This window comes from Pan troglodytes, chromosome 8 (genome assembly GCF_028858775.2).
Source record: "Pan troglodytes isolate AG18354 chromosome 8, NHGRI_mPanTro3-v2.0_pri, whole genome shotgun sequence".
NCBI classification, from domain to species: Eukaryota; Metazoa; Chordata; class Mammalia; order Primates; family Hominidae; genus Pan; species Pan troglodytes.
Window position 1 is genome coordinate 25,765,672 of NC_072406.2, and position 27,319 is coordinate 25,792,990.

Consider the following 27,319-nt stretch of genomic DNA (forward strand, 5'->3'; position numbering starts at 1 on the left):
AGACTGTGATGCAGAGAACCCAGATAGGCCATGCCTAGATTCCTGAACCATAGAAACTGTGAGATAATAAATGTGTGTTGTTTTGAGCCAGTAAGTTTGTAGTAACTTGTTAAACAGAAATAGATAATTAACATATCAGTCTAGAGTGTTTGCATCAGTTTACTGATATTCAGAGCTATTGCAAGGGCCTTAACTTATATCTTCTTATCAAGGGGACTCCCTAAATAATTTCTCCCAGAATAAAGTGTTTATTCCAAAGGGAAAGAACCTCTTTTACCCTTAGAGCAGTGATTTTTCAATCCTGGCTGCATAGTATCTTTATGCAGAAGGCGGTTTTTTTTTGTAGTGCTGTGCTTCATTTTGTTTTTAATGCCTATGCTGGAGGCCCATTCAGGTAGGAAGGGGGAAGCTGGCAGGTACCCTTTCATTTACAGCTCCTAGTTGTTCCTGTTGGGCAGCCAGGGTTGAGAACCATTAGTTTAGAGTCACATTATGTAACTGTCGGGCACTTTTATAGTGGCTGTTTTGTCCCTGTTTCCAGCATCCAAAGGTCGAGAAATATTGAAGTCTACTCCCAGCATACCCAGCTACACAATAAAGACATGTTTTTAATAAAAGGACATTTCTGTGTCTGGTTTAAATATTCTCATTTTATTGGACAGGAAGAAATGAAATGCCAGGCCATTTAGTTCATGCCCAAGCATCTGGCAACTGGAGATTCATCTTGTAGGGGCAGAATAATGCAGCCAACTTGTGATCCTTTCAAGGGAAGCAGGATTAGTTGGAAAAAAACATAACAAAAATGTTTCACTTTAGTTCTCTTTCTCAGCCTCCTTTCTGAGCCCTTAGCAAAAGCGGAAGAAAGCCGCAGACAAGCTAATTAGAGTTTTACCCCTTCACTATGTGCAGCCTGCAGGGCCAAAGCCAATATGATCTGGAGACACCCAGGGAGTGGCAGCAGGAGGGCAAAGGGGGGAGAAAATCAAGGGGCTTTCTAATCCCCTCCCTGGAGAAACATTTACTGGGAAACCAAGAAGTGAGTTTGCCATGTAGCCATCTTATTGTATAGTTGGTCATGCAAGGTGGGGAGCCAATGGTACTATTGGGGGATGTTTCACATGATCTTATAGTCCAGGAGAGTTGGAAGCTAGAAAGAGTTGGAAGCTAGAAAAATCTTTATACATAGAACAAACAGTTTGAATCATAGCAGTTCAGCTGCTAGAGGATTTAGCCATGAAACTATTCTGGTATAGGATTTTTCTTGAGGCCAGCCACTGATGAGACCCTAGAACCCAAGGAATGATTGTCATGGCCCCTGCTTTTGGCCAGGGCTCAGGCTAGATGCGAGGCCAGGATGCAGAGGAAGAGGAGGAAACCTGAGTGATGAAGAGTCCTTCTTTGTCTCCTTCACTTCACACCTCCAGTTCTTATGATGCTGGCAGCCTTGGTACCTGATGCTGCCATCTTCATCCCTTTATTCTTTCCTTGATGAGCATTTAGTTAGTGTCACAATGTGCAGGCCATGAAGATCATAAGTGAATTAGCCACAAGCCCTGTCCTCAAGGAGCTCAAACATTCATGAGAGGAACAGACACAAGAGCTAACTGGAAAGAAATGTGGTCTAGAACAAGAGCATGCCCCAAATGCTATAGAATTACAGAGGGAGGAGTCATTGATTCCAATTAGGGGGTTAGGGAAGACTTCACCAATCAAGATTTCAGTGATACTCAGTTGTTGCACAATGGTATGAATATGTTTAACACTACCGAACTGCACTCTTCAATATGGTTAACAGAGTAGTTTTATATTATGTGTTTTTTTAACCTGCAATTTAACAAATTGATACTTAGCAAAACTTTCCAGTTGGGCTTAGACTGGATAGCCCAGGTCTTTTCAATAGCTATCCACTTCCAAACTACAATATTTTAAAGAATTACAAAAGTTGTTATGAGGAATGAGAATCATGATAGCATTTGGGCAAGATTTTTAAACCTGAGTAGGATTTTATCAGATAGAGGTAGACAAAGAGAGGTCAAGGCAAAAGGTAGAGGAAATGGTACAAGTAAAGACATTGGTGCTGGGTAAGTTGCATCCAGTGAGGTTTTATATTGATGAAGGGAAGGCAGGAGGAACTGAGACAATGATTTTCTTTTATTAAGATAAAATTTGCATACAAAAATTCACTATTTTAACCATTTTTAGGTGTATAATTAAGTGGTTTTTAGTGTATTTACAGTGTTGTAAAATACTACTGCTATCTAATTCTAGAACATTTTGTCACTCCAAAGGAAACCCTATACCCACTCCCCATTCATGTCCAGCACCTGGGAATTCCTACTCTACTCTCTGTCCCTTTCTTTTTCTCCTCTCCTTCTGGGACTCTCAATATGTGTATGTTGGTCCACTTGATAGCATCCTATACATCTCTTAGGCTCTGTTCATTTTTCTTCATTCCTTTTTATTTCTCTTTCTCAGCCTGGATAATCTATAAGTTCACTGATTATTCTGCTTGTTCAAATCTGCTGTTGAGCCCCTCTAGTGAATTTTTCAGTTATTTCTACTTTTCAACTCCAGATTTTCCATTGGATTCCTTTTTATAATTTCTATCTTTTTGCTAATATTCTCCATTTGGTAAAATATTATTCTTCTGGTTTATATTTTATTTACTCTTTATCTGCTTTAGCATTACTAACAAATTGGAGTTCCAGGGTTTCCTCTTGACCTTCCCTGACACAATAACCTTAACCCCATGGTTCAGAGAGCCAATGTGGGCATCTGCCAGATGCCAAGAATGTCTATTCTGACTACTTGCTCAGGAGCTGGGGAAAATAGCCACAGAATGGGTTTACAGACTCATGAGGCTTAATGTGAGGTGGATTTGTGCCTGAGCACCATTTACTCTCTGACCCCCGTAAGCATCCCCTCTAACTGTTGTCTCAGTAAGAGCTCAGCACCAGCATCAATAATCTCTCAAAGGTTTTAGGATTTCCTTTGCTGTGGTGCACATTTACACTGGTGAGCATCTGAAGCTCCCTTTCTAATAGTCTAGGAAGATCCATAGCATCCTGTAACGTTACCACAATGTCTTTCTTCAAGGGTCCCTGACCTTCCTTTGATCAAGGGGCTCTATGACCTGTCTTAGGTCTTGGAATTGGTTGAAGGGCCATGAATTTCCCATACATGTAAGTTCAAGTCAGGCTTCTGTCTGCCAGATCTAGAGTTCTCTTTTTTCGAGAGTCTTGCTTTGTCACCCAGGCAGGAGTGCAGTGGCACAATCTCGGCTCACTGCAACCTCTTCCTCCCAGGTTCAAGTGATTCTCTTTCTTCAGCCTCCCAAGTAGCTGGGATTACAGGCACCCACCACCATGCCTGGCTAATATTTTGTACTTTTTTAGTAGAGATAGGGTTTCACCATGTTGGCCAGGCTGGTCTCGAACTCCTGACCTCAAATGATCTACCTGCTTCAGCCTCCCAAGGTGTTGGGATTACAGGCGTGAGCCACCACGCCTGGCCTAGATCTCCCTCCTTCCCTCCTTTCCCTCCCTCCCTCCTTTCCCTCCCTCCCTCCTTTCCTTCCTTCCTTCCTTCTCTCCCTCCCTCCCTTCCTTCCTTTTTTCTTTTCTTGCCTTTCATGCATTTCTTTTCTTTCTTTCTTCTTTCTTTCCTTCTTTCTCTCTCTTTCTTCTTTCTTTCTCTTTCTTTCTCCTGTCCCTTCCCCTCCCCTCCCCTCTTCTCCCCTCCCCTCCCTTCCCCTTCCCTTCCTTTCCTTTCCTTTCTCTTCCTTCCTTTCCTCTTTATTTCCCTCTCTCACTTGCTCACTCTCTTTTGCTCTCTCTCTCTTCTTTCTTCTGTCTTGCTTTCTGGTATACAAATCAGTCCAGCCTTTCCTAGGAGGTCCATCTACTTTTCAGTCCTAGGAACTCTATGATCCACAATTTGGATGACTTCCTTGGCCCTGCTTCCTATTACAATGACCACATCCACTTTGTGTCTGGAAGTTGAGCATGGCTACACAGTGTTTGTACCCTAGTACCCCATAATCCACACTGAGCTCAGGGACCCAGGTTAATGGCAGCATCTCCCACATTCATCTCTAAGCTTCCAAGTATGGCTGCCTCTGTGCTTTTCAAGGATGCCAACGCGTGATACTTTTTAAAGTGAATGTGTTCTGGGTCTTCTCAGGTGCCAAGTTAGGAACTAGCTGACTGAGTTGCAATTAGAACCTTCCTGTCTCCGTAATCCTTTGGATCATTTTGTCTAAATTATACCTAGCAACTTCTGGCATCTCATCTTCATTCAGCATAGGTTACCATTGAGTCTATAGTTCAAGTAACTGAGCAAGAACCACCTCCAGCTGCCTGAGTTAGCTAGCACATTGAATCCTGACACTATCAAACACACCCATATAAATAAATTCTGCACAATCTAAACTTAGGTTTCCCCTTTGCTAATCTAGGAAAGACACTAAAAATCCATTCCCACCGTGTAACCCTTAGGCTTTAACCACTATAAATTAGCAAAATCTTGAAATTACTTTGGTGTGTAAGCAGTTTTCTGAGTGTGACTTGGTGAATTTCCCTATGCTCAATTAATCTAATTATAGATCTAGAGGTAAAGATGGAAAGGTAGCATGGGCAGGGTCAGTTTCACAGGCCTCTGACCATGCAGTCACACAGAGCCTTGTGCTTCAGAGGGTCTCACACTTGGTTTAATGCTTTGCTGTTGCTGCCTTGAAATTCTCGATTTTTAAAATAACGGGCTCTGAATTGTCATTTTGCACTGGGGTCCTGCAAATCATGCAGCTGGTTCTGAGAGTGGGGCGTGAAGATAACTGGGCTCTTTATACACAGTAACTATCTCAGGAAAGGCCACGTGTGGTCCTTAAGCAAGGTAAGGACAGCTTCATCAGACAGGGAGGGAGCTGCTGTTTCTGCTAGCAGGAAAGCCCAATAGGGTTTATGAGTTGAGGGGAATTGGACTGAATGTATCTATTAAGATTTTTGAGGTCCCCCTCATTCCCAGTGAGTTACTGAGATTTTTCTATGAGTTCTGGTAAGGCTATGACTTCAACCTAAGTTGCCCTACATCTGATTTTTGGCTATGTTGGCTTTGTGGTTAAATAAATGGACTTTCTGGGTTTTTTGGCCATGGCTTAGGCCAAGAATTATTTTTCTTTTGTTTTTGTTTTGAGATGGAGTCTCACTCTGTTGCCCAGGCTGGAGTGCCGTGGTACAATCTCAGCTCACTGCAACCTCTGCCTCCCAGATTTAAGTGATTCTTCTGCCTCGGCCTCCTGAGTAGCTGGGACTACCCACCACCAGGCCCTGCTAATTTTTCTATTTTTAATAGAGATAAGGTTTCACCATGTTGGCCAGGCTGCTCTCAAACTCCTGTTGGTCAAGAATTTAAACCCATGCTAGCTATGGCCCACATGCTGCTATCTTGATTTCTGGAAACTGCAGTTTGAAGATTCTAGACTCTACCTGGCTCTTGTTATGTGAGTTTGGAAGTCTCCTGGGCTCCTTGTACCACAAAGGGAAAGTAAACAATGGCCTGGATCTTGGAGATAGTGCCCGGACAGGCTGGCTACAGTGCATCAAGGTCTGAGTAATTATTAGAGTGTGAAGCATAATATATTCCTACAATTAACAGATGACAAGGGTAGCATAAGATGACAGTGCAGCAGATAACAGGGACCTGGGGATCCTCTGTGTTTTTCTGAAGACATTGATTAATGTTGCTGCTTGTCCCTTGTGAGGAGCCAGGCAGGAGAACACTGCTTTTCTGCAGGTGTGTTGAGAAACGGAAACCCCAGGGCGAGATGGGGTGAGGCCACATCCAGACAGGGCCAGCAGAGCAGGCTTGAATTCAGGCTCCTCAGTGCCCCAGGTGTTACTCACAGGCGTTCCCCCAAGAGGATCTAAATCACTTTTCCAGGCCAAAGCTGGAAATCCTGAAATCTCCCTGACCCAAAAGAAACACTCATCATCTCACTGTTGTGGTTGAAATCGCCGCTCGTATTTATTGGAAAAGCAGAACAGTATGCACCTGTAGGGGTGCAGCTTCCATGGTTCTCCAAGCACGGGTTGTACATTACCCTTAGGCTGACCATTCCCTTGCGGGGGCGCAAAACTGCTTTGAGGAAATGTCCCCAGGAGGAATAAACTAGAAGACGCACCTGCTATTTCACCATACTGTGGAGAATACAGCTAATGAAGTGGTGGCAGAAGCTTGGCCGTGTGAGTGCCCCAGGGTAAAAGTCTCTCTTCTGTCCAGTCCAGAGCAGAGACTTCTCCCCCTTGGACAGCAGCCTGCCACCAAGACTCAAGCAACGTAAGAGTCATCTCCCCAGACTGGCTGTCAGAGCAAGAAGCACCCAGCTTTCCTAAAGGCAGAAGAGTGGAAATCTGACAGTGCCTGCCATTTCCGGTACAGAGGACAGCATCACCAGGCCCTGCAGTGTCTGGGGGGCAGATCCTTTATTGGTGGAAGAGCAGGGAAGGGCCCTTGTTGGGTTGAAAGGCCATGATCAGAAGATAACCCAGAAAAGGCCACTCAGTTGACTTCTTAATCACACAGCTGGGACCCACTCAAATGTGCCTGAGCAATAAGTCTAGTGAATACTCTCATTTTTACTTATAGTAGTGTCTTAAAAGTTTTATTTCCAGAAAGGTGAAGTGCTTTGGTGGTGTAAGGAACTGACGTAAGGACAAGTGCACTGACGTACATGTATTCCTATCGGAACAAACAATGCTTGTTGTGGGGGAAAGTGTTTGCATAAAGAAGAAGAGATTGGAATCGCTGGAATGAGCCCTTTGGGAGCCTGGCTGGGAGTGAGGTCAGGTCACGTGATCCCAATAGGTAAGGAGGTGTCTTTGCAGAAGTTCACAGCGTCTTGGAGCACCTCACTTTGAATTCAGAGACATTAGAAACAATTACTGAGCAAACAAGAAGTTAGACTATAGCAGTGGCTGAGAGATTGCTCAGTTTCTCTCAATTTAGGAAGCAGTCTGATGACCCATGGCAGGCCGATCAAGGCAGTTGCCCCCTGTGTTAAGGCGACCCATAGGTATCATCTTCAACTCTTTGTAGCTGGTGTTGGAAATCAGGTATAATTTATCTTGTTTAATTACCTGCTGCCCTGCTCCTAATTCCCTCCCCTGTGCTGAGCTTATGAAGTCTTCACCTGCCTCAGCTGGAAGGAAAATGCTGGCTGGATAGGGAGGCCCTGCATGTGTTGATTTTCAGGCATCTTGGATGCAAGGCCACCATCCCCTTCCAAAGATGTGGCCAGTGAGGTGCCAGCAGGTTCCAGCACCAGCGTCAGCTCACTCATCAGGACTAATGGTTGTCCTGGACTGGGGAGCGGGGAACCACCCTGATTTTTTTCTGAAATAAAGGCTAAGCACGTTGATGCCTTTTACACTAGAGATTCTAAAATGTTCTCTCCCCAGTCAGGGCTCTTTCTGGGCTGCTCTGCAGGCGAGCATTCAGCACTCAGGGATCCCGCTGCCTCTGGAATGCCAGGCACTGCGTCTGGGGTCAGGCCAGGAAGGGGCAGCGCGTGGGGTCTGACATTGAGGCCAGCACCCAAGGGGAAAGCAAGCCTTGCATTTTATCCATTTAGACTCTACCAAATGCGTGATTAAAAACAAAAACTCCTACAACCCTTGAAATAGCTGCATGTACAAAACCTCACTCATTCTCAATTACCGCCAGGATTGGCCCTGCACACCTGGCAGCCCCCAGGCCCGTTACCCCCGCAGGTAGGGGGCGCGCACGGGCCCCCGGGCGTTGATGTGCGGCAGCGCGCCCGCCGCCAGCTTCTCACTGAGTTTCTGGTTCGCCAGCTCCAGGTGGCGGCCCTTCTTACGCGCCTGCCGCAAGGACCTCTTGACCTTCTTCACTCGCTCCCGGAGCTGCCGGTTGCGCTTCTCCAGGGTGGCCACTTTCTGCTGCAGTTTCTTGACGTGGTCCTCCTCCTCAAACAAGGCCTTCTGCACCGAGGAGCACATGAGCTGGAGGCAGAGACAGCGTGCAAGGAGAGGAGGTGAGTCCCAGAAACTGCGCTGCGGCCAGGGGAGTCCCAGAAGCTTCCCCGAGTGCTGACAGCAACACAGACCCCGATTCCCCACCCCAGCATGGGGATAAACCCCGGGATGTCCTTGACGGTGACATTCCCTGCCCTCCACCCTGTGAATCCTGCCCTGGCCTCAAATACAGAGCCCCCGTTTTGCTTTCCATACTTGGCTTCCTTGGAAGGTGTCGTTTTCAAATGATATTCTGAATATTTGTCATGCCTAGCAAAAAGGAAAGAGCCCCGCTTTGGTAGAAGACCAAAACCAGAAATGCACACAGAAGGTGGACAGTTCCGGGAATGGGGGGAGTCAGGTGGCCTAATTAACAAAGGCTGAGCCACTTACATTCGCGAAGGCTCTGATCAATGCTGGCCTGTCCAACTGAAGGGAGGGGTTCCCTTCAGCAAAAAGGGACTCTCTCTGCTCCCTTTAGCTGGGCTGGCCAGCACACAGAAGGTGGATAGTTCACAGGAAAGAAAATGCCAGTATCTCTTAAACGCATGAAAAGATGCTTAACCCCACTCATAATAACATAAAAAAAACAAATGAAAGCCATGGTGAATTACTATTTTTCACATATTAGATTGGCAAAATTTCAGAGTCAGGATTTGGGAAAACAGGTGCTATCATACTGTCAGTAGAGTGTTGACATCTATAAAGACCAATCTGGCTCTGTCAAAATAACTGCATATACCCTTTGATCTAGTAATTCTGGGACTATCTCAGATAAATACTCTCATATGTGCAAGCTGCCACATGTGCAAACATAATGGCATTATTATATTAAAAGATTGGGAACAAAAAATACCCATCAAGAGAGGTCTGGTTCCATAAATTTTAGTAAATCTACACAATGCAAAGGTTTGCCGTTTTTAAAGGAACAAGACAGCTCCATGTGAATGGTGGTGTAGCAATGTCTACGTGGTGTTCATATTGAAAAGCTGTGCAGAACAGTGTGTATAGTGTGATACCAAGAGTGCGAAATACGGTACCCATCTGTGTCCGTTTAAATATGCATACACTATCTCTGGGAGCATATGCAAGAAACGGGTAAGGGTGGCCATATCCGGGGAGCAGAGAGGACAGGAGGAAGAAGATTCATTTTCACTTTTGTACTTTTTGAATTTTGTATTTCATAGGTTTGGCTGTGTCCCCACCCAAATCTCATCTTGAATTCTAGCTCTTATAATCTCCATGTGTCATGGGAGGGACCCAGTGGGAAGTAATGAAATCATGAAGGTGGGTTTTTCCTGTGCTGTTCTCGTGATAGTGAATAAGTCTCACGAGATCAGATGGTTTTAGAAAGGGCAGTTCCCCTGAACGCTCTATTGCCTGCCATCATGTCAGACATGACTTTGAGCCTATTCACCTCCACCATGATTGTGAGACCTCCCCAGGCATGTGGAATTGTGAGTCCATTAAACCTTTCCTTTATAAGTTACCCAGTTTCAGGTATGTCTTTATTAGCAGTGTGAGAACGGATTAATACAGTAATAAGGCTGGCATTTCCTTTATATGTGTGTGAGCATATATGTAAAAAGAGGTATTCTCCAATCTTTCTCCTTTCTCCCATTTTACCTCATCAGAAGCTACATTCCCAAAGAAAGACTTGGGCCTCAACTTTCCTCTGCTTAGAAATCTCCATCATTGAGCCGGGCTGGGTGTGGTGGCTCACGCCTGTAATCCCAGCACTTTAGGAGGCTGAGGTGGGCGGATCACAAGTTCAGGAGATCGAGACCATCCTGGCTAACAGGGTGAAACCCCATCTCTACTAAAAATACAAAAAAAAAAAAAAAAAAAAAAAAAGCCGGGCGTGGTGGGGGGTGCCTGTAGTCCCAGCTACTCGGGAGGCTGAGGCAGGAGAATGGCGTGAACCCGGGAGGCGGAGCTTGCAGTGAGCCGAGATCGCGCCACTGCACTCCAGCCTGGGTGACAAAGAGACACTCCATCTCAAAAACAAACAAACAAACAAACAAACAAAACCTCCATCTAGCCCCACTATCTACACTGCAATATGATGGTGATGGGTGAAGAGCTCAGACCCTGAGGCCAGGCTGCTTTGGTTTCCAGTCCTGCCTCTTCCACTGACGAGTGACCTGAGACCTTGGGCAAGCTTCCTAGGCTCAGAGTAGTGGACTCTGGTCTGTATTAGCCAGAACCCACTTCAGTACTAAAGGATTGATTTCCCCAGCTTCTTGGAGTGCTGCAGACCGATAGCCCTAAGCTGAGTCTCTCTCCGGAAACTGACCCTGACCTAAGAGAACTGCCCAAGGTCATGCCCCCTTCTTTGGAGCACCTGTGTCCAAGGACTGGCTGACACAAGGGTATGAAGACCAAGGCCCCTCATCCCAATTTGGAAGATCTCTGAAGGGCGGTCCCTTCTGCTAGGTGTCCTGGGGTAGGCTACAGCCTTTGATGAGACTGGATCACAGGCCGATGTCTGCCTCCGCCTGTTCTTGCTCTTTTCCTCCCAAGGTATTAATCCCAGGAGCATTCTTGAAAACACCACCTATACCTCTTTTACATTTTTTTTCCTTTTCTTTTCTTTTTTGAGATGGAGTCTTGCTGTGTCGCCAGGCTGGAGTGCAGTGGCGTGATCTTGGCTCACTGCAATCCTCCACCTCACGGGTTCAAGCGATTCTCCTGCCTCAGCCTCCCGAGTAGTAGCTGGGACTACAGGCATGAGCCACCAAGCCCGGCTCGTTTTTTTGTATTTTTGGTAGAGACGGGGTTTCACCATATTGGCCAGGATGGTCTCGATTTCTTGACCTCGTGTTCTGCCTGCCTCAGCCTCCCAAAGTGCTGGGATTACAGGGGTGAGCCACTGCACCCGGCCCACCTGCACCTCTTATTCCAAAGTCTACGTCTCAGGGAACCTGGCCACTCTCAGTGGGATGATCATGGTTGTTGGGAGGATTTCATGAGCTTTACTTGAAAAATGTTTAGAACCATGCCGTGGTGCACAGTAAACGTTCACTCTAACTGTTAGCCGTGATTATAGGATAGAGTCAAATCTCCTAAAGCCTTTAACTTTTGTGATTGGACCCGGCCAACGTCTCCAGTCTTAGTGTTCTTCCTTCTGTTCCCACATTTTATACCCAAGGCACACTGGGTCCCACCCAGCTCTTCCTCCAACACATCAGCGCTTTCTCATCCCAGAGGCTCTTCCTTCCGCCTGGAGCGCTGTTCTCCCCAGCATTGCCTGGCCATCTTGGAAGCCCTCGGTGGTCCCCTTTCACGATGCTTTCCACCGGGTCTCCCTGTGTATGTAATGTGTCCCCCTCCCCAGTCTCCATGGCACGCCGTAGCTATTCACACCACACGCCAAGTACCTGGTGGCACTAGGAGAATGTGACTCAAGGGCCTTGACATTCACAAGTCACAAGCTCCTGAAGGCCTGGTTCACATTGGTTTTTGCATCCTTGCTGCCCTGGCCTTTTTAGGCCTACAGTTAAGAAAAAGGAGCCAAGTGGAATGTTCCAATAATACCTGTCATTTAATGAGAAACTCTGGGCTCCCGGGGAAGCTGCTGTTACAGGGGAGACCATATGTGCAACACTGCCCTCTTCTGGCCAAAATGAGACCCCCTCAAAAAGATGAGAAGGTGGGCATGAGAAATTCCCGGGAAAACTGACAGTATTTCTATTGTCTTGTGGATAGATATTAGCTATGGAACTTAGGCTTTAATATGGCCAAGTACCAGGCTGAGCACTGTATACTGACACTCCCTCATTAAGTCATGAGTTTTCTACAAGTTATGGTAGATTCTTCAACCAAGAACAAGACAAAAAAGTCCAAAGTCCATGACAACAAGAGGATTGGGGTTTTGGAAGGCTGCTTGCTCAAATTTTCAAAGAACAGAACCCAATAGTGGCTGGAACATAACATCAAAGAAGAGTTGAAGGCAGGCTCGATGGCGGTGTTCAGAAGCTGCGTTTAAAAATCGTGAAAAATAGAGGAGGATGCTGGGACTTGAGTGATCACGGGTTAAGAGTTCTTTCTAAGACACAACACTCTTCACAGTTAGCCCTCGACCATGGACACAGCTGTTCTCCAGGGTAGCAAGAGGATGAATTTCACCTCCAGCAAGACTTAGAGCCCAGACAAAAGGAAGACCTTGACCCAGGCTGTAAAAACCAAGATGGAACAGAGGGACGCCTTGAAGTGCATCTGTGTGTGTATCCGGAGTGGGAGGATCATTGAGATGGGAATGATAAATTCCCAAGCAAAGGTGAATGTGAAAAGAGTGGATGGGATGAGTGGAGTTCCTTGGTGAACATGTCATTCTTTGGTCCTCGTGGCCTCTAATATGGGTAGGGTTTCAGTAGGAGCAAAAGACATCAAAGGACTCTAGTAACGTATCCAAGACAACCAACATAGCACAGCCATGACCCAGGACTGCTTAGCAGGCAGGTCTGTATCTCTGCAGCAAAGTGGGCCATGCCTCTGAGTAGGGGGAGCCTGTGTCATGTGAATTGAGGCTAACGCCATAAAATAACCAAGCCACTGCTGATGGAGCCGATGGAGCCCTCTGGCATCCCAGCTATCACCTCAAAAGAAAATCCTGTGTTTAAGAAAGCAAGAATTTCTAGAGGAGAGCTGTGCTTTCCAAAATGTGTGTTTCTTTAAGAAATGCTTTCTTTGGAATGCTTTCCAAATGAAATCCATCTCCTTTTAAAACTGCTTTAAAAAGAAAAAAAGGTCCAGATACGCTATTTGCTCATTTTGCTTTGTGGTATTTTTTGGTAAACTGAGAAGAGCAGGGAAAGGCCAGGCCAAGCTGAAACAGGTACTGCCATATTTTCTTTGAAGAAGAACCAAAGAGAATGTCCTACAGGGCAGCCCCAAAGCAACAGACTCCTCATAGGCAGGCCCCGCTCAGGCCTGCAGCACTCAGCGCCTCCCAGGTGCTTGGGTACCTCTGGCATTTGCCTGCCCAGAGCTTTTCTCTGGAAGTTTCCATGTGGCCAATAGGATGCCTGCCTAAGGGCAGATGGGAAGATTGCCCTGGGAGCCTGCTCTTTTATTTTCGAAAAGACAAAAGTTGGGCTGGGATATCCATCCATCCTTATCTGTCTAAAATAACACTTTTTAAAACCATCAAAGCACACTGATTGTAGAAAAACATTTAAAAAAATATGGGACCAACAAAAGGAAAATCAAAATCATCAATGATTCTATGGTACAGAGATAATCACTGTGGACATTGTAACATTTCTTCCTCGTATTGTTTCTAGGGGTATAAATAGATAACTATTTCAAAGAAAACTGGAGTCCTGCTGTTATTCAGTTTTCTGTTCTAATTTTTTCCCCTTTTCATTTTATCATGATTCTTTTCCAGTCATCGGTCTGTATACTTCCCGTGAGTATTTCATGGGAGCTGGAGGAGGGAGTATCTGGTGGTTCCACTTGGCCACGAGGACTAACTCACTAGGCAAGACTGGCTCACTAGGCCGGGCATGGTGGCTCTCGCCTGTAATCCCAGCACTTTGCGAGGCTGAGGTGGGAGGACTGCGTGATCCTAGGAGTTTGAGACCAGCCTGGGAAACACAGGGAGACCCCATCTCTAAAAAATAAAAATAGCCCGGCATAGTGGTGCACATCTGTGGTCCCAGCTACTTGGGAGGCTGAAGCTAGAGGATCACTTGAGCCTGGGAGGTGGAGGCTGCTGTGAGCCATGATTGCACCACTACACTCCAGCCTAAGTTACAGAGCAAAAGCCAGTCTTAAAAAAAAAAAAAAAAAAGACTGGCTCAGGCTCACTAGTTATTAATCCTCCTCTATCCTTAGGACCACAGGCCAATGGGGAGGGATGGCAAGATGGGGTGCTCATGCATCCATGAGATTGAGTGGCCTTAATGTGGCCTTTTTGGGTCACCTGTCTCCAGTGACGGGACAAATCCGTGGAGAGCTCTTTACCCGGAGCCTCCACCTGAAGTCTTCCTATAAGTTTCCTGGTTTCTCCGGGAAGCTCAGGTGTGAGAAAGTTTCACCATCAACATCTTGAGCAGTTAAGGAAGTATATCCATGATACCATCTAGAATCACCTCTCATTTCCAAAGCGTTTTGGCTTCCATATGTTCATTCATTCTGGCAAGAAGCATTTATTGTGTGCCTGGCACTGTATGGTGCAGAAAGTCCTCCCCAGTTATTCTGGAATATAGCAAGTTTGTATCAAGCTAAACAAAAAGACAGTATGTTTTTTTAAAAAACTATCTCATGGCACCAGACATGCCAAAGAGTCACGGAGAGGATGCTTGCCTTTCACAGCTGCTTTTAATTTAAATAACCACCTATAAAGACAAGACAAAGCGTACTTTCTGAAATGTAAAAATATAAGGGAAGAACAGTCCAAAAGCAACAACACAGACAAATAGCTTGCTTTTTTAACACTTTGTTCCTGTTCTCGGGATTCAAAAATGAGAAGGAAGAAAAAAGAAAACCCAGAGCAGTGATCAGGAAACGATGGCCTATGGGCCACATCTGGCCCCCTGCCTGTTTTTGTGAATAAAGTTTTATTAGACCACAGCTATACTCATCAGTTTATGTTTTGTTTGTGGCAGCTGTTGTGCTGCAATGGCAGAGGTGAGTAGCTGCAACGGCTGATTCCACAAAACCTAAAATCTGGCCCTTTACAAGGAAAAGATGCTGAATCTTAACCTCAAGAGGGGCTCAAGGCAAACGGAGGTGGGAATAGGATGGGTTTGGAGGGCAGCTGGTCTACAGGCAAAGAATGGATGAAGGGCAAAGGGTTTGAAAAAAACACCTGGTGCCAGAGATGCCCAAGAACCTCACTGTCCACATCTCACCCCTTTCCCACCACTTTCAGACATTGTTTTGTGATGATGGCTTTGGCTGCCAGGTCATGGTTCAGGGTCTCCACGATCCTTGTCAAAGGTCCTATTGACTCCATCTCAATGTACTGCAGCCAATTTCAAACCTCCAGGTGGAAATTAACAAACCAGCTCTTCCCAGCACGACTGACCAACTGTTTCTAAAATGCATCCCTTGACATTGGACAGATGAGCCTAGAGCAAGCCCCTGTGCCCTGCTTGGGAACATCAACTGTCAGTGTGGATAAGGGTCTGCAGGGGGTTGCTCTAGTCCCGCAGTTGGTCGGTTAATTCTGAAAAGTTTACATGGCGCTGTGTTTTCTGGCCCAGTAGAGGGCAGAGGCCAAGATTCCTTCATTATCCACATGATTCAGGGACTCTGGGGAGCTTGATGGGAAGCCTATGGGCCTTTACCCACGTCCTCCGCAGTGCCTTTTGGTGTTTTCCATAAACAGGTTGGAAATGCAGCTTTGTTCTCCCATTCTTTAAAAGCCTTTAGAGATAGAGATCTATGAGGAGGTGGGCAGAGAGCCACGTCCACGCAGAACGGTTTCCTGAATGACTCGACAGGACCACACTGGAGGATGCCCAGAGCTGCTGAAAAAACTCCCAAAGCTGGGAAGTGACAGCAGGGAAGTTCTTCTGAGGACTGTCTGGAGGGACAACCTGAGATGACTGCGTGTGGCTTGGCAGCTCGTTCTCTGCTCCACCCAAAGTCAAAAGAGCTGCTTCCCTGGTGCCAGGAGCCCAAACAAAGGGAACGCTCATGCCCAGGCTGTGGCGGGAGGGGAGGCAAATGAAGAGGAGGGCGGAGATGGAGTCAGGGAAGAGGCTGGGGCAGGAGTTTCCTTTCCATGAGGCAGCACCCGGCCTGGCTGGGCAGGGCCACAGCAGCCTCTCCTGCGTCCGCTTCCTGATGCTGCCGGGGGAGGAGGTAGCCGGGCAGTGTGGGTAGGAAGGGGTTTTGGACTCAGGTAACTCTGGGACTGAATTCTGGCTTAAACGATTCCACACTCCACGTACCCAGATACCTGTTAGAGTCCACAGGTCAGGGAGCCCACTCAGCCCCACCATCGGACAGTGGGGTCTTGCTTAAGTCAATGAACCTGTCTTGGCTCAGTCTCCTCATGTATACAATGGGCCTAATAAAGCCTCTTCCCTAGAACTGCTCTGAAGATGAAATCAGATGATAAGGGTAAAGCATCTGATGTAGCACCTGGTGTAGGGTGAAGGACACACAAAGCTTTTGTGATTGTTGTTCGCCCGAGCTTGACCTTTGCTGCTGGAACTCCTCCTCCCTCAGCATCCTAGGTCCTCTTGAGTGTCTGTGATTTTTTGCATCTAATTCCTTCCACTAAATCTCTGCTCACACCTTAACCAAATGATGACATTCTACTTCTTCTCCAAGTCTTGGTTCAAGAGTCACCTCCTCTGTGATGCCTTCCTGGTTCCTCCTAAAGTCTTCCTATAAGGAAGAGCCCTGTCATCTTTTCCTGGTTCCATTGTCAAGTTTATCGCATGGGGCTGTAACTGTTGGCTAGCCTGACTCTCTCCCAGACTGAGTCCCTTGAACACAAGGGCTCCATCTTTTCATTCTTGCATCCAGCACTTAGCATGCAGTAAGCACTTAATAAATGGATGAAGGGATGCAGGTTGAAATAGAAGCAAGTCATTTTCAATGACTCGAAAATGAAAAACCAGTGAAGAAGCTGGAGCTACCTTTTAATGCTGGAGCTGGATTCACCATCTTCCCTGTGAAGCCCCATTTCCCAGGAATAAAGTTAGTTTTGCCGGGTGCAGTGGCTCACGCCTGTAATCCCAGCACTTTGGGAGGCTGAGGCGGGAGGATCACTTGAGGTCAGGAGTTTGAGACCAGCCTGGCCAACATGGCAAAACCCCATCTCTACTAAAAATACAAAAATTAGCCAGGTGTGGTGGTGCACACCTATACTCCCAGCTACGCGGGAGGCTGAGGCAGGAGAATCGCTTGACCGGAGAGGAGGAGTTGGCAGTGAGCTGAGATCGCACCACTGCACTCCAGCCTGGGCGACAGAGCAAGACTCTGTCTCAAAGAAAAAGAAAAAAGAAGAAGATTAGTTTTGACGATTTGTTCTGATAAGATCTGGGAGCTGGATTTAAGGAGCCCTGAACTTGGTGCCTTTTCCTTACTTTCCTTTTCTCCCTGCCCCCACCTGCCCACCCCCTGCTGACTAGCTTATTTTGTACATCCCCATACCAAATCCCTTAAGAATTGCAGGACATGACGCAGATGAGAAAAAATCCATTCTAGAGGGGAGATGCTAGATGATGGAAAACCTGGGTAAGTGCAGGAGAAGGGATCACATTTCAGAAGCTGGGGCCAGGGCCAGCCCTGCTGAGAGTTGGAGCGCAGTAGCAGCTGGATGTGGGAAGCAGGGGGACAAGATCTTAAATGGCCAGGGGTTAAGTCCTGTTGATGGCCCATGATTAAAATCAGGAAACACTGAGCTGTCTTGGGTGAATTGCCTGCCATCAGAGGAAAGGGGAGTTTATTAGCTAAGTTCTACTACAGAGATCATAAAGCCACGTCTTCAGATAAATCTACTACAAAGGTTTCCCAAAATGGAGTCTCCAGGACACTCGTCTCATGAGATGTTTACGTGGGGACCAAAAGCGTGGTTCTGGTTAAAAAAGTTTCAGAAATGCTGCATATTATGGCTTCCTCTGTGATGTAACACTTAGTATCAGCTGTGCACATTGGTCCTGCATTAAACCTCTCTAACTTTGTTTTACCCCAGATCTCATCGGTCTCTGGTGGAGATCTCCAACACGCAGCAAGAATAGACTACAAGAGTGAGTGTCAAGGCTGCTCAGTTACGAGCGGTCTCCTGTGTTTCTCCCAGGGAGTTTTGCAAACATTTTATCTAGTCTGTGATACAAAGAAGCCTGGGAAACACTAGGTCATGGAATACTGATTTCAACTCTAAATCCTTTTTCTAGAACTACCAAGGGGTAGAATGGTGCTGAAATCACAGATTCTTGGCTAAGAACTGTGATTTTTCTTTCTTTTTTTTTTTTGAGACAGAGTTTCCCTCTGTTGCCTATGCTGGAGTGCAGAGGCGTGATCTCGGCTCCCAGGTTCAAGCAATTCTCCTGCCTCAGCCTCCCAAGTAGCTGGAACTACAAGTGCATGCCACCATGCCCGGCTACTTTTTGTATTTTTAGCAGAGACGGGGTTTCACTGTGTTGGCCAGGCTGGTTTCAAACTCCTGACCTCGTGGTCCATCCGCCTTGGCCTCCCAAAGTGCTTGGGATTACAGGTGTGGACCACGGCGCCTGGCCAGAACTGTGATTTCTTAATGCTGACCACTGTCCATGGTGAGTGCAGAGAAGGTGTCCAGGTGAAGTGGGAAGGAAGATGTTCTACTTTTATTTTCAGGATCCCAGAAAATCCACATCACAGTGGATGGGGCTCTGGTCTAGATGCAAGGCTCCATCTACCTGGTGTCCTTGGACACTCATGGTCCTGTGAGTTACAGCATCTGAAAGACATCTTCCAACCTTGGATGCCTCTGCTTGTTTAGTCAAAGCCTCCTTGGGCACCTCAGTCCTTAGCCAGTCACGGCCAGTTAATTCTCTCCCTTGAAAACAGCAGGAGGGCTATAAGGGCACTACAGCCTGGCTGATGCAGGCATTCCCTTGGGAAGGAAGAGTGACATTCATGGCCACTGACCATCGGCCCTCAGATGTGTGTGTGCTCAGCCTCCGTGGCATCCCAGGCTGCAGGGGAGGAAGGGCAAAAGGACCTGATGATGTTATCTTCTCCCCACCGTGCCCAGCAGTTGACAGGTGGCTGCCAGTGGGGCACCCGGGGGCCATGCTTACTCCTGCCCTGCCCATGGAGTGTGGGTGTGCCAACCCTGGCTGAGTGAGGTGCACTGTGTCCCCCATCAGCTCTTTAAGCTCCATGTCTTGGGTCATTGCTGTTGCCCAAGGGAAGAACAGGTCATTGGCCCAGTCAAAGCTTACCCCTTGCTCTGTGGACCCCTGTGCTTAGTGCCGGAAGGGCTCTGAAGTCAGGCTCTCCCTTCCGGTGTCAGGGCAAAGCAATGAGGCTGTGGAGAGTGGAAGGCTGAACCGTGGACTAACGGTGCAGGGTACCAGGTCTCCCAAGGAGGGGGATCCTAGACAGGCACTGACCCAAAGCCAAAGCTGTCCTGCTCCCTCCCCACTGGTGCTATCCACCTGACCCATCTCTAATCTGATGCTGGTTTCCATGGGGTACTTTTCAGGGTCTAGGGTATTGGGTAATTAGGGGCCAGTCTCCAGCTCTTCAACTGAAAAAGGCAGTGAAAGGCCAGGCTCCACCTTCCTCCCAAGGGCTGGGGTGTGTGCCTGTATCCTCAGTACTGGCTGAAAACCCCAAGGGCTCCTGGCCATCCGCCCTCCCGGGGAATGCGATGGGAATTTATGAGCTGTGGTCATGTTCATGTTTACTTCTCAGAGACTGATGACTTGTCCACACAGCCACATCCAGGGCCTGCTTCAGCTAAGAGTCTGTTTATTTGGGAGAATTTATCAAACCCAGACACAGGCTTTTTTCTGCTACTGAACCAAGACAGGTGGCCCTGGAGTTGAGATAGCCCTAGAGCTGACTCTCCTTGGATTGGAAAGAGCTGTGGGTGCGATTTAGCAAGACCTTGCTTCAAATGTGGTTGTGCCGCTTGCTGGCTACGTAGCTGTTTTCCTTTTTAAGGCAGAGATACTGATAATGAGAAAAAGCATGGTGTATTTGGTGTGCCTTAAAGCCATTCAACGTCGAATGCAGTTGCTGCTACATATTGCCAGACTCAGTCAATAACCATATGTCCCCAAATAAATTCTCAGTTAATATTTTATTTGGTAAAAATATTATTGGAAAACCTATAAATAACAGATGATGAGCACAATGATACGTGTTTCTGCCAATTCAAGGATTGTCCTTCCTGGCTTGGTATCTGGCACAAGTCCTTGAAAACCTGCAAGTTTCAATAACTAGTCAGAACAAAAAAAAAAAAAATTTTTTTTTTTTTTGACACAGAGTCTTGCTGTGTTGCCCAGGCTAGAATATAGTGGCGTGATCTTGGCTCACCGCAACCTCCACCTACCGAGTTCAAGCAATTCTCCTGCCTCAGCCTCCTGAGTAGCTGGGACTACAGGCACCCTAATTTTTGTATTTTTAGTAGAGGCAGGGTTTCACCATGTTGGCCAAGCTGGTCTCAAACTCCTGACCTCCAATGATCCACCCACCTTGGCCTCCCAAAGTGCTGGGATTATGGGTGTGAGCCACAGAGCCCGGCCAAGGGCAAAATTTATATGTGGAAGGCAGTATATTACAGAATCCTCCCCAGTGCATAGTTGCGGCCAGCCCCTGTGAAATGAATATTATCTGTGAGAATTTTAAATATGTCTGAATTACTGTTCCATTCTATAAATGACCACAGTTATTCTTAGCGACCTCTTCAACAGTTTGCTGTTCCATGTTTCTGGAAGGCCATTCCATGACTCTGCAAGGCAGGTTCATTCTCATCCTGGTTCCTGTGTCATCTCTGCAGATGTGTTCCCTTGTCACCCCATAAGTCACCTCTCCTAATGAGGCTGTTGCATCACCCTGCTTCTCTTCAGTGCCTTATAACATTGTTGGATTTCCTTATTAATGGCTAATTTGTTCTTTCTTCCACTAGACTAAAAAAAGGGGACTCTATCTCTCGTTTTTACTGCCATAGCCCTTGTGCCTAATACTGTGCCTGACCACAGTAAGTCCTCAACAGAGTCACTGCTGAATGAAATAACACATTTTAAAGCTAATATATGCTAATGTTTTTTTGAAAATTATAAACTAATGAGAAATGGGAAAAAGTCACCTATAATCTCACCACTCAAAGACAACTTGCATTTCTATTTTAGTGGCATGATTTCTTAAACCTGGTTATAAACACTATATTTACTTTAACATTTTAAAAATATTTAAATTGACAAAATTTATATTGAACATGTACAACATGATCTGAAATATGTGTACACTGACATGGCTAATTAACGATGTATTACCTCACATACCATTTTTTTGTAGTGAGAACACTTAAAATCTATTTTTAACAATGTTCAAACATACATTGTATTGTTATTAACTGTAGCCACCATGATGTCCATTAGATCTCCTGAAGTTTATTCCTTGTAACTGAAATATTGTACCCTTTGACCAGCATCTTCCAATATCTCCTTCCAAGTCTCTGGTAACTGCTATTCTACTTTTTGGTTCTTTTAGCTCATTTTTTTTCGATTCTACATTTAAATATTAATAAGATCATGCAGTACTGGTGCCTGGCTTATTTCACTTAATATCCTCCAGTTTCATCCATTTTGTCACAAATGATGGTATATCCTTTTTTAAGGGTGCATAGTATTCCACTGAGTATATACACATCATGTTCTTTATCGATTCATTCATTGACAGACACTTTAGTTTGATTCCCTATCTCGACTATTGTAAGTAATGCTTCAGTGAACATGGGAGTGTAGATATCTCTTCGACATACTGACTTTGGATGTATACCCAGTAGTGGGATTGCTGGATCATACAGTAGCTCTGTTCTTAATTTTTTGAGAAAACTCCATACAGTTTTCCATAATTACTAATTTACATTCCCACCAAGTGCACAAGGGTTCCCTTTACTCCACATCCTCACCAACACTTATCTTTTGTCTTTTTGATAATAGCCCTTCTAACGGGTGTGAGATGATATCTCATATTCATTTTAATTTGCACATCCCTGAGTAGTGATGTTGAACATTTCTAAATATACCTGTTGACCATTTGTATGTCATCTTTCTAGAGGTCTATTTAGGTCCTCTGCCCATTTTTTAAATCAGGTTGTTGGCTTTCTTGCTGTTGGGTGTTTGGTTTCTTTTGGTTATTAACCCCTTATCAGATGTGTGGTGTGTAAATATTTTCTTCCATTTTGTAGGTGGTTTTTTCACTCTGTTAATCGTTTCCTCTGCTGGACAGGAGCTTTTTACTTTGATGTGTTCCCATTTGCATCTTTTCCCTTTAGTTGCTTATGCTTTTGTGGCCATACCCAAAAAATGATTGCCCAGACCAATGTCATGGAGCTCTGCCCCTGTGTTTGCTTCTGGTAGGTTTACAGTTTCAGGTCTATGCTTAAGTCTTTAAACATTGAGTTGGTTTTTGTATATGGCGTGAGATGAGGGCCTAATTTCATTCTCTGCACGTGGATACTCAATTTTTCCCGCACCGTTTACTGAAGAGACTGTCCTCTCCCCGTTGCGTGTCTTGGCATCTCTGTTGAAAATCCATTGACCATACACATGGATTTATTTCTTGGGGCTCTGTTCTGTTCGATTGGTAGATTTCTATTTTTAGGCCAGTGCCATCCTGCTTTGATTACTATTGCTGTGTAGTATATTTTGAAATCAGGTAGTACAATGCTTCTTTTTTTCCCCTCAAGATTGCTTGGCTATTCAAGGTCTTTTGTGGCTCCATATGAATTTTATGATTCTATTTCTATGAAAAATTCCATTAAGATTTTTGATGGGGATTGCATTGAATCTGTAGATCACTCTGGTAGTATAGACACTTTAACAATATTCTTGTAATCTATGAGCATAGGATATCTTCCCATTTATTTGTATCTTCAGTTTTTTCCATCAATGTCTTATAGTTTTCAGTGTACAGTGGTTTCACCATTTTGGTTAAGTTTATTCCTAAGTATGCTATTATTTTGTAACTATTGTAAATAGGATTGTTTTATTGATTTCTTTTCCAGATAATTCATTGTTAGTGCATAGAAATACTACTGATTTTTGTGTGTTGATTTTGTATCCTCAGACTTTACTGAATTTGTTTATTAGCTCTAATAGTTTTGGGTGGACTCTTTGGGTTCTTTTTGTGTGTAAGATCATGCCATTGCAAACAGGGACAATTTGACTTCTTCCTTTCCAACTTGGATGCCCTTTATTTCTTTCTCTTGTCTAGCTGCTCTGGATAGGACTTCCAGTACTATGTTGAATAGAAGTGGTAAGAGTGAACATCTTTGTCTTATTCCTGATCTTAGAAGAAAAGCTTTCAACTATTCACCACGGAGTATGATGTTAGCTGTGGGTTTGTCTTACATGGCCTTTATTGTGTTGAGACACATTCCTTCTATACCTAATTTGTTGGAAGTTTTTTATCATTAAAGGAAGTTGAATTTTGTCAAATGGTTTTTCTACATCTATTGAAATAATCATAAGGTTTTTGTCCTTCATTCCATTAATGTGATGTATCTCATTTATAGATTAGTGTATGTTGAACCATGCTTATATCCCTGGGATAAATGTCATTTGATCATGGCAAATGATCCTTTTAATGTGCTGTTGGATTCAGTTTACTAGTATTTTCTTGAGAACTTTTGCATCTACGTTCATCAGAGATTTTTGGCTTGTAACAGCTTCTTTTTATAGTGTTTTTGTCTGCTTTTAGTATCAGAGTGATGCCATGTACGGTGAGTTTGGAAGTATTCCCTCCTGTTCAATTTTGTGGAAGAATTTGAGAAGAATCAGTATACTTCTTTAAATGTTTGGTAGAATTTAGTAGCAAAGCCATCAGATCCTGGGATTTTCTTTGATGATAGACTTTTTACTGCCAGTTCAATCTTCTTACTCATTACTGTTCTGTTCAAATTTTCTGTTTATTCATGACTTAATCATGGTAGGTTGTATGTGTCTAGGAATTTATCCATTTCTTGTAAGTTATCTAATTTGTTGGCATATGATTGTCTGTGGTAGTCTTTTTTAGTCATTTGTATTTCTGTGGTATCAGTGTAATTTCTCCCTTTCATTTCTGATTTTATCTTTTTTTTTTTCTTTTGAGACAGAGTCTTGCTCTGTCACGCAGGCTGAAGTGCAGTGGCGTGTCCTTGGCTCACTGCAACCTCCGCCTCCTGGGTCAAGCGATTCGCCTGCCTCAGCCTCCCAAGCAGCTGGGACTATAGGCATACACCACCATGCCTGGCTAATTTTTTGTATTTTGTAGAGCCGGGGTTTTGCCATGTTGACCAGGCTGTTTTCAAACTCCTGGCCTCAAGTGATCCACCCACCTAGCCCTCCCAAAGTGCTGGGATTACAGGTGTGCGTGAGCCACCACGCCTGGCCTGAGTTGTCTTTTTTTACTTAGTCTAGCTAAAGGTTTGTCAGTTTTGTCTTTTCAAAACACCAACTCTTTATGTTGTTGATCTTCTGTATTATTTTTCTACTCTCTCATTTATTATTATTTCTTTCCTTCTAACTTTGGGCTTAGTTTGTTCTTCTTTTTGTAGTTCCTTGAGGTAACACTAGGTGTTTACTTGGCAAGTTCTTTTTTGATGCAGGCATTTATTGTTATAAACTTCTCTCTTAGAACTGCTTTTGCTGCATCCCATAAGTTTTGGTATGTTGTGTTTCCATTTTCATTTGTCTCATGACACTTTAAACATTTAAAAAATTTTTTTTCTTTGACCCATTGGTGTTCAGGAACATGTTGCTTAATTTCCACATATTTGGGAATTTCCCAAAATCCTTATAACAGGAAGAATTTTTCTGAAACCAGAATTGATTTCTGGTTTCAAACGATTGTGGTTAAAAAAGATACTCAGTAGGATTTCAGAATTTTTAAATTTATTATCTATCCTGGAGAATTCTCTGTGTGCACCTGAGAAGAATGTGCATTCTGCTGCTGTTGGATGGAATGTTATATATATGTCTAGTGGTCCATTCATTAAATGTCTTGTTTGGGTCATTCATTTTCCTGATTGGTTCAATTGTTTTTCTGCATTTTGCAGGGTGGGGTGGGATCACTGACCTTCCTTAAAACAATTATTTTGAATTCTTTGTCAGGTAGCTCATAAATCTCTGTATCTTTAGAGTCAGTTACTGGTGCTTTATTTTGTTCCTTTGGTGATGTGATTTTTCCATGATTGTTTTTGTGGCTATAATTTGGTGTTTGCACATTTGAGGAAGTAGAGATTTATTTCAGTCTTTGTTTGAGAAAGCCTTTCACCAGTAGCCTGTCCAGAGATTCTGGGCAGGCTGTCTTGTGTGGTCATGGGTGGGTTTGCTACTGGAGCCTTTGGGTAGGCTGGCCTGGTGCCTGGATCCACTACGGTGAACTTGTTAATTGGTACTGTGGAAGCCAGCCTGAAGCCTAGGTTCACAGAAACTGACAAGGTATTGTGGTGGACCTTGACCCTGGATCTGTAGGTCTTGGCCAGGCACTGGGACAGGCCTGGAGCCTGAGTCCATGAAGGCAACCCTTGGTCTTGAGACCATGGGTGCTGACCTGGCACCAGGGTCTGCAGGGTGGACCTGGGGCAGGTATGGAGCCTGGGTACCTGGAGCCATGGGGGCTGGTCTGGAGCCTGGATTCACAGTGGTTGGTCCTGGAGCCTGGGTTCTCAAGGACAGGCCAAGCACTCGATTGTCCTGGGACAGGCCTAAACCGCTGGTCTGCTGGAGAATAGCAATGCAGGGGCTGCCCTGGCACTGGGCAGGCCTGGAGACTATGTCTTAAGATGCCAACCTGGGCCAGGCGCAGTGGTTCACGCCTGAAGTCCCAGCACTTTGGGAGGCCAAGGTGGGCGGATCACAAGGGCAGGCGATTGAGACCAGCCTGGCCAACATGGTGAAACCCCGTCTCTACTACAAATACAAAAATTAGCTGGGCATGGTGGTGCATGCCTGTAATCCCAGCTACTCAGGAGGCTGAGGCAGGAGAATCTCTTGAACCTGGGAGGCGGAGGTTGAGCTGAGATCGTGCCACTGCACTCCAGCCTGGGGGATAGAGAGGGACTCCATCTCAAAAAAAAAAAAAAAAAAAAAAATTGACAGCCTGGGGCCACGGGTGCCAACCTGATAGTATGGTGGGCTCAAAGCCTGAAGCTATGTGGACCAACCTGAGGCAGGAGAATCCTTTGAACCTGGGAGGCAGAGGTTGCAGTGAGCTGAGATCACGCCACTGCACTCCAGCCTGGGTGACAGAGAGAGACTCCATCTCAGAAAAAAAAAAAATTGCCAGCCTGGGGCCAGGGGTGCCAACCTGGTACTATGGGGGGCTCAAAGCCTGGAGCCAAGTGGACCAACCTGGCTCACATCTGGTCTGGAACCTGAAGTAAGCCTGAAGTCTGGGGCCATGAGGACTGGCCTAGCACAAGGCTGGCCTGGAGGCTGGGTCTGTGGCTGCTGGCTTGCTGAGTAAGGCTGCAGGGGCCTGTCTGGTGCTGGGGTGGATCTGAAGCCTGGAGCTATGAGAGCCATCTAAGTGCTGGAAGCAGTCCAGAGCTTGGGGCTACTGGGTTGGGCCCGGAGACCAAGTCCATTGGGCAGGTCGGGTGCCAGAGCAGGCCTTTATGCCCAGTGCAATGGTACCAGCCTGGAGTCTGGGGCTGTGAGGCCCTTGCATGGCACTGGGTTTTTCTGGGGCAGGCCCAGTGTAGGTCTGAGGTGAAGTCCAGAGCTCACTTCCCTTACCTTCCCCCAAGTGGAGAGGATCTCTCTCCATACTGTGCTGCCCGGGGTTGGGGGAGGTAATGTTGGAAATGTCCTTATTTCTTCTTCTTCTTTTTTTTTTTTTTTTTTTTTGAGACAGTCTTGCTCTGTTGCCCAGGCCGGACTGCAGTGGCGCTATCTCGGCTCACTGCAAGCTCCGCCTCCCGGGTTCACGCCATTCTCCTGCCTCAGCCTACTGAGTAGCTGGGACTACAGGCACCTGTCAGCACGCCCGGCTAATTTTTTTTGTATTTTTTAGTAGTGATGGGGTTTCACCGTGTTAGCCAGGATGGTCTCGATCTCCTGACCTCGTGATCCGCCCGCCTCGGCCTCCCAAAGTGCTGGGATTACAGGCGTGAGCCACCGCGCCCGGCCAGAAATGTCCTTATTTCTATGCCACATTGAGATGCTGTGATCTCTCACCTGGTTTCCCCAGCTCTTGGGAAGGTGTTTTCATGTAGGGATAGTTGTTCAAACTGATTTTCTGCATGGGAGATGAGTGGTGAAGAGTCCTCTTTTGTCATCTTGCTGACATCCTATGTCTTGGAACACAGTGTCTTTTAGTGTGAATTTCGCTTTCTAAAATTTACATGGTATAAAAACATTGCAACCCGAGTTTCATTATTCTGATGGCTGTAATCATTTCAGATGACTCTTTACTTTACCATAGTCCTTTTGTTGAGTCTGTGGGCTGTTACTGAATTTTGTACTTTCCTAAAGATTTTGATGTGCCATGTTTTTCTTTATCAGGATGATTTCTTTAGGATTGACACTCAAAAGTGAAATTACTAGAAGTTATGAACATTTCTTAGAAGTATGGCTTTATGTTGCCAAGTTGTTTTTTAAAAATGTCATACTGACTGAAGGTTT

At 45.6% G+C, this 27,319-nt stretch overlaps 1 protein-coding gene across 6 annotated transcripts in view; it reads right to left on the reverse strand.

Annotated features, from left to right (window-relative positions):
* Nucleotides 1-5,996: 5,996 nt before the first annotated feature.
* The window catches only part of CCDC3 (coiled-coil domain containing 3), a 203,556-nt gene continuing 182,233 nt past the window's right edge, over nucleotides 5,997-27,319 (reverse strand). For 5 of the 6 annotated variants that reach the window (XM_063781402.1, XM_063781403.1, XM_063781404.1 and 2 more), the window contains one exon: nucleotides 5,997-8,018. In XM_063781402.1, the coding sequence (XP_063637472.1) occupies nucleotides 7,755-8,018 (264 nt within the window). In that variant the 3' untranslated portion in view covers nucleotides 5,997-7,754. The remainder of the gene's footprint in view (nucleotides 8,019-27,319) is intronic. The other variant, XM_054660722.2, reaches the window with a different exon arrangement.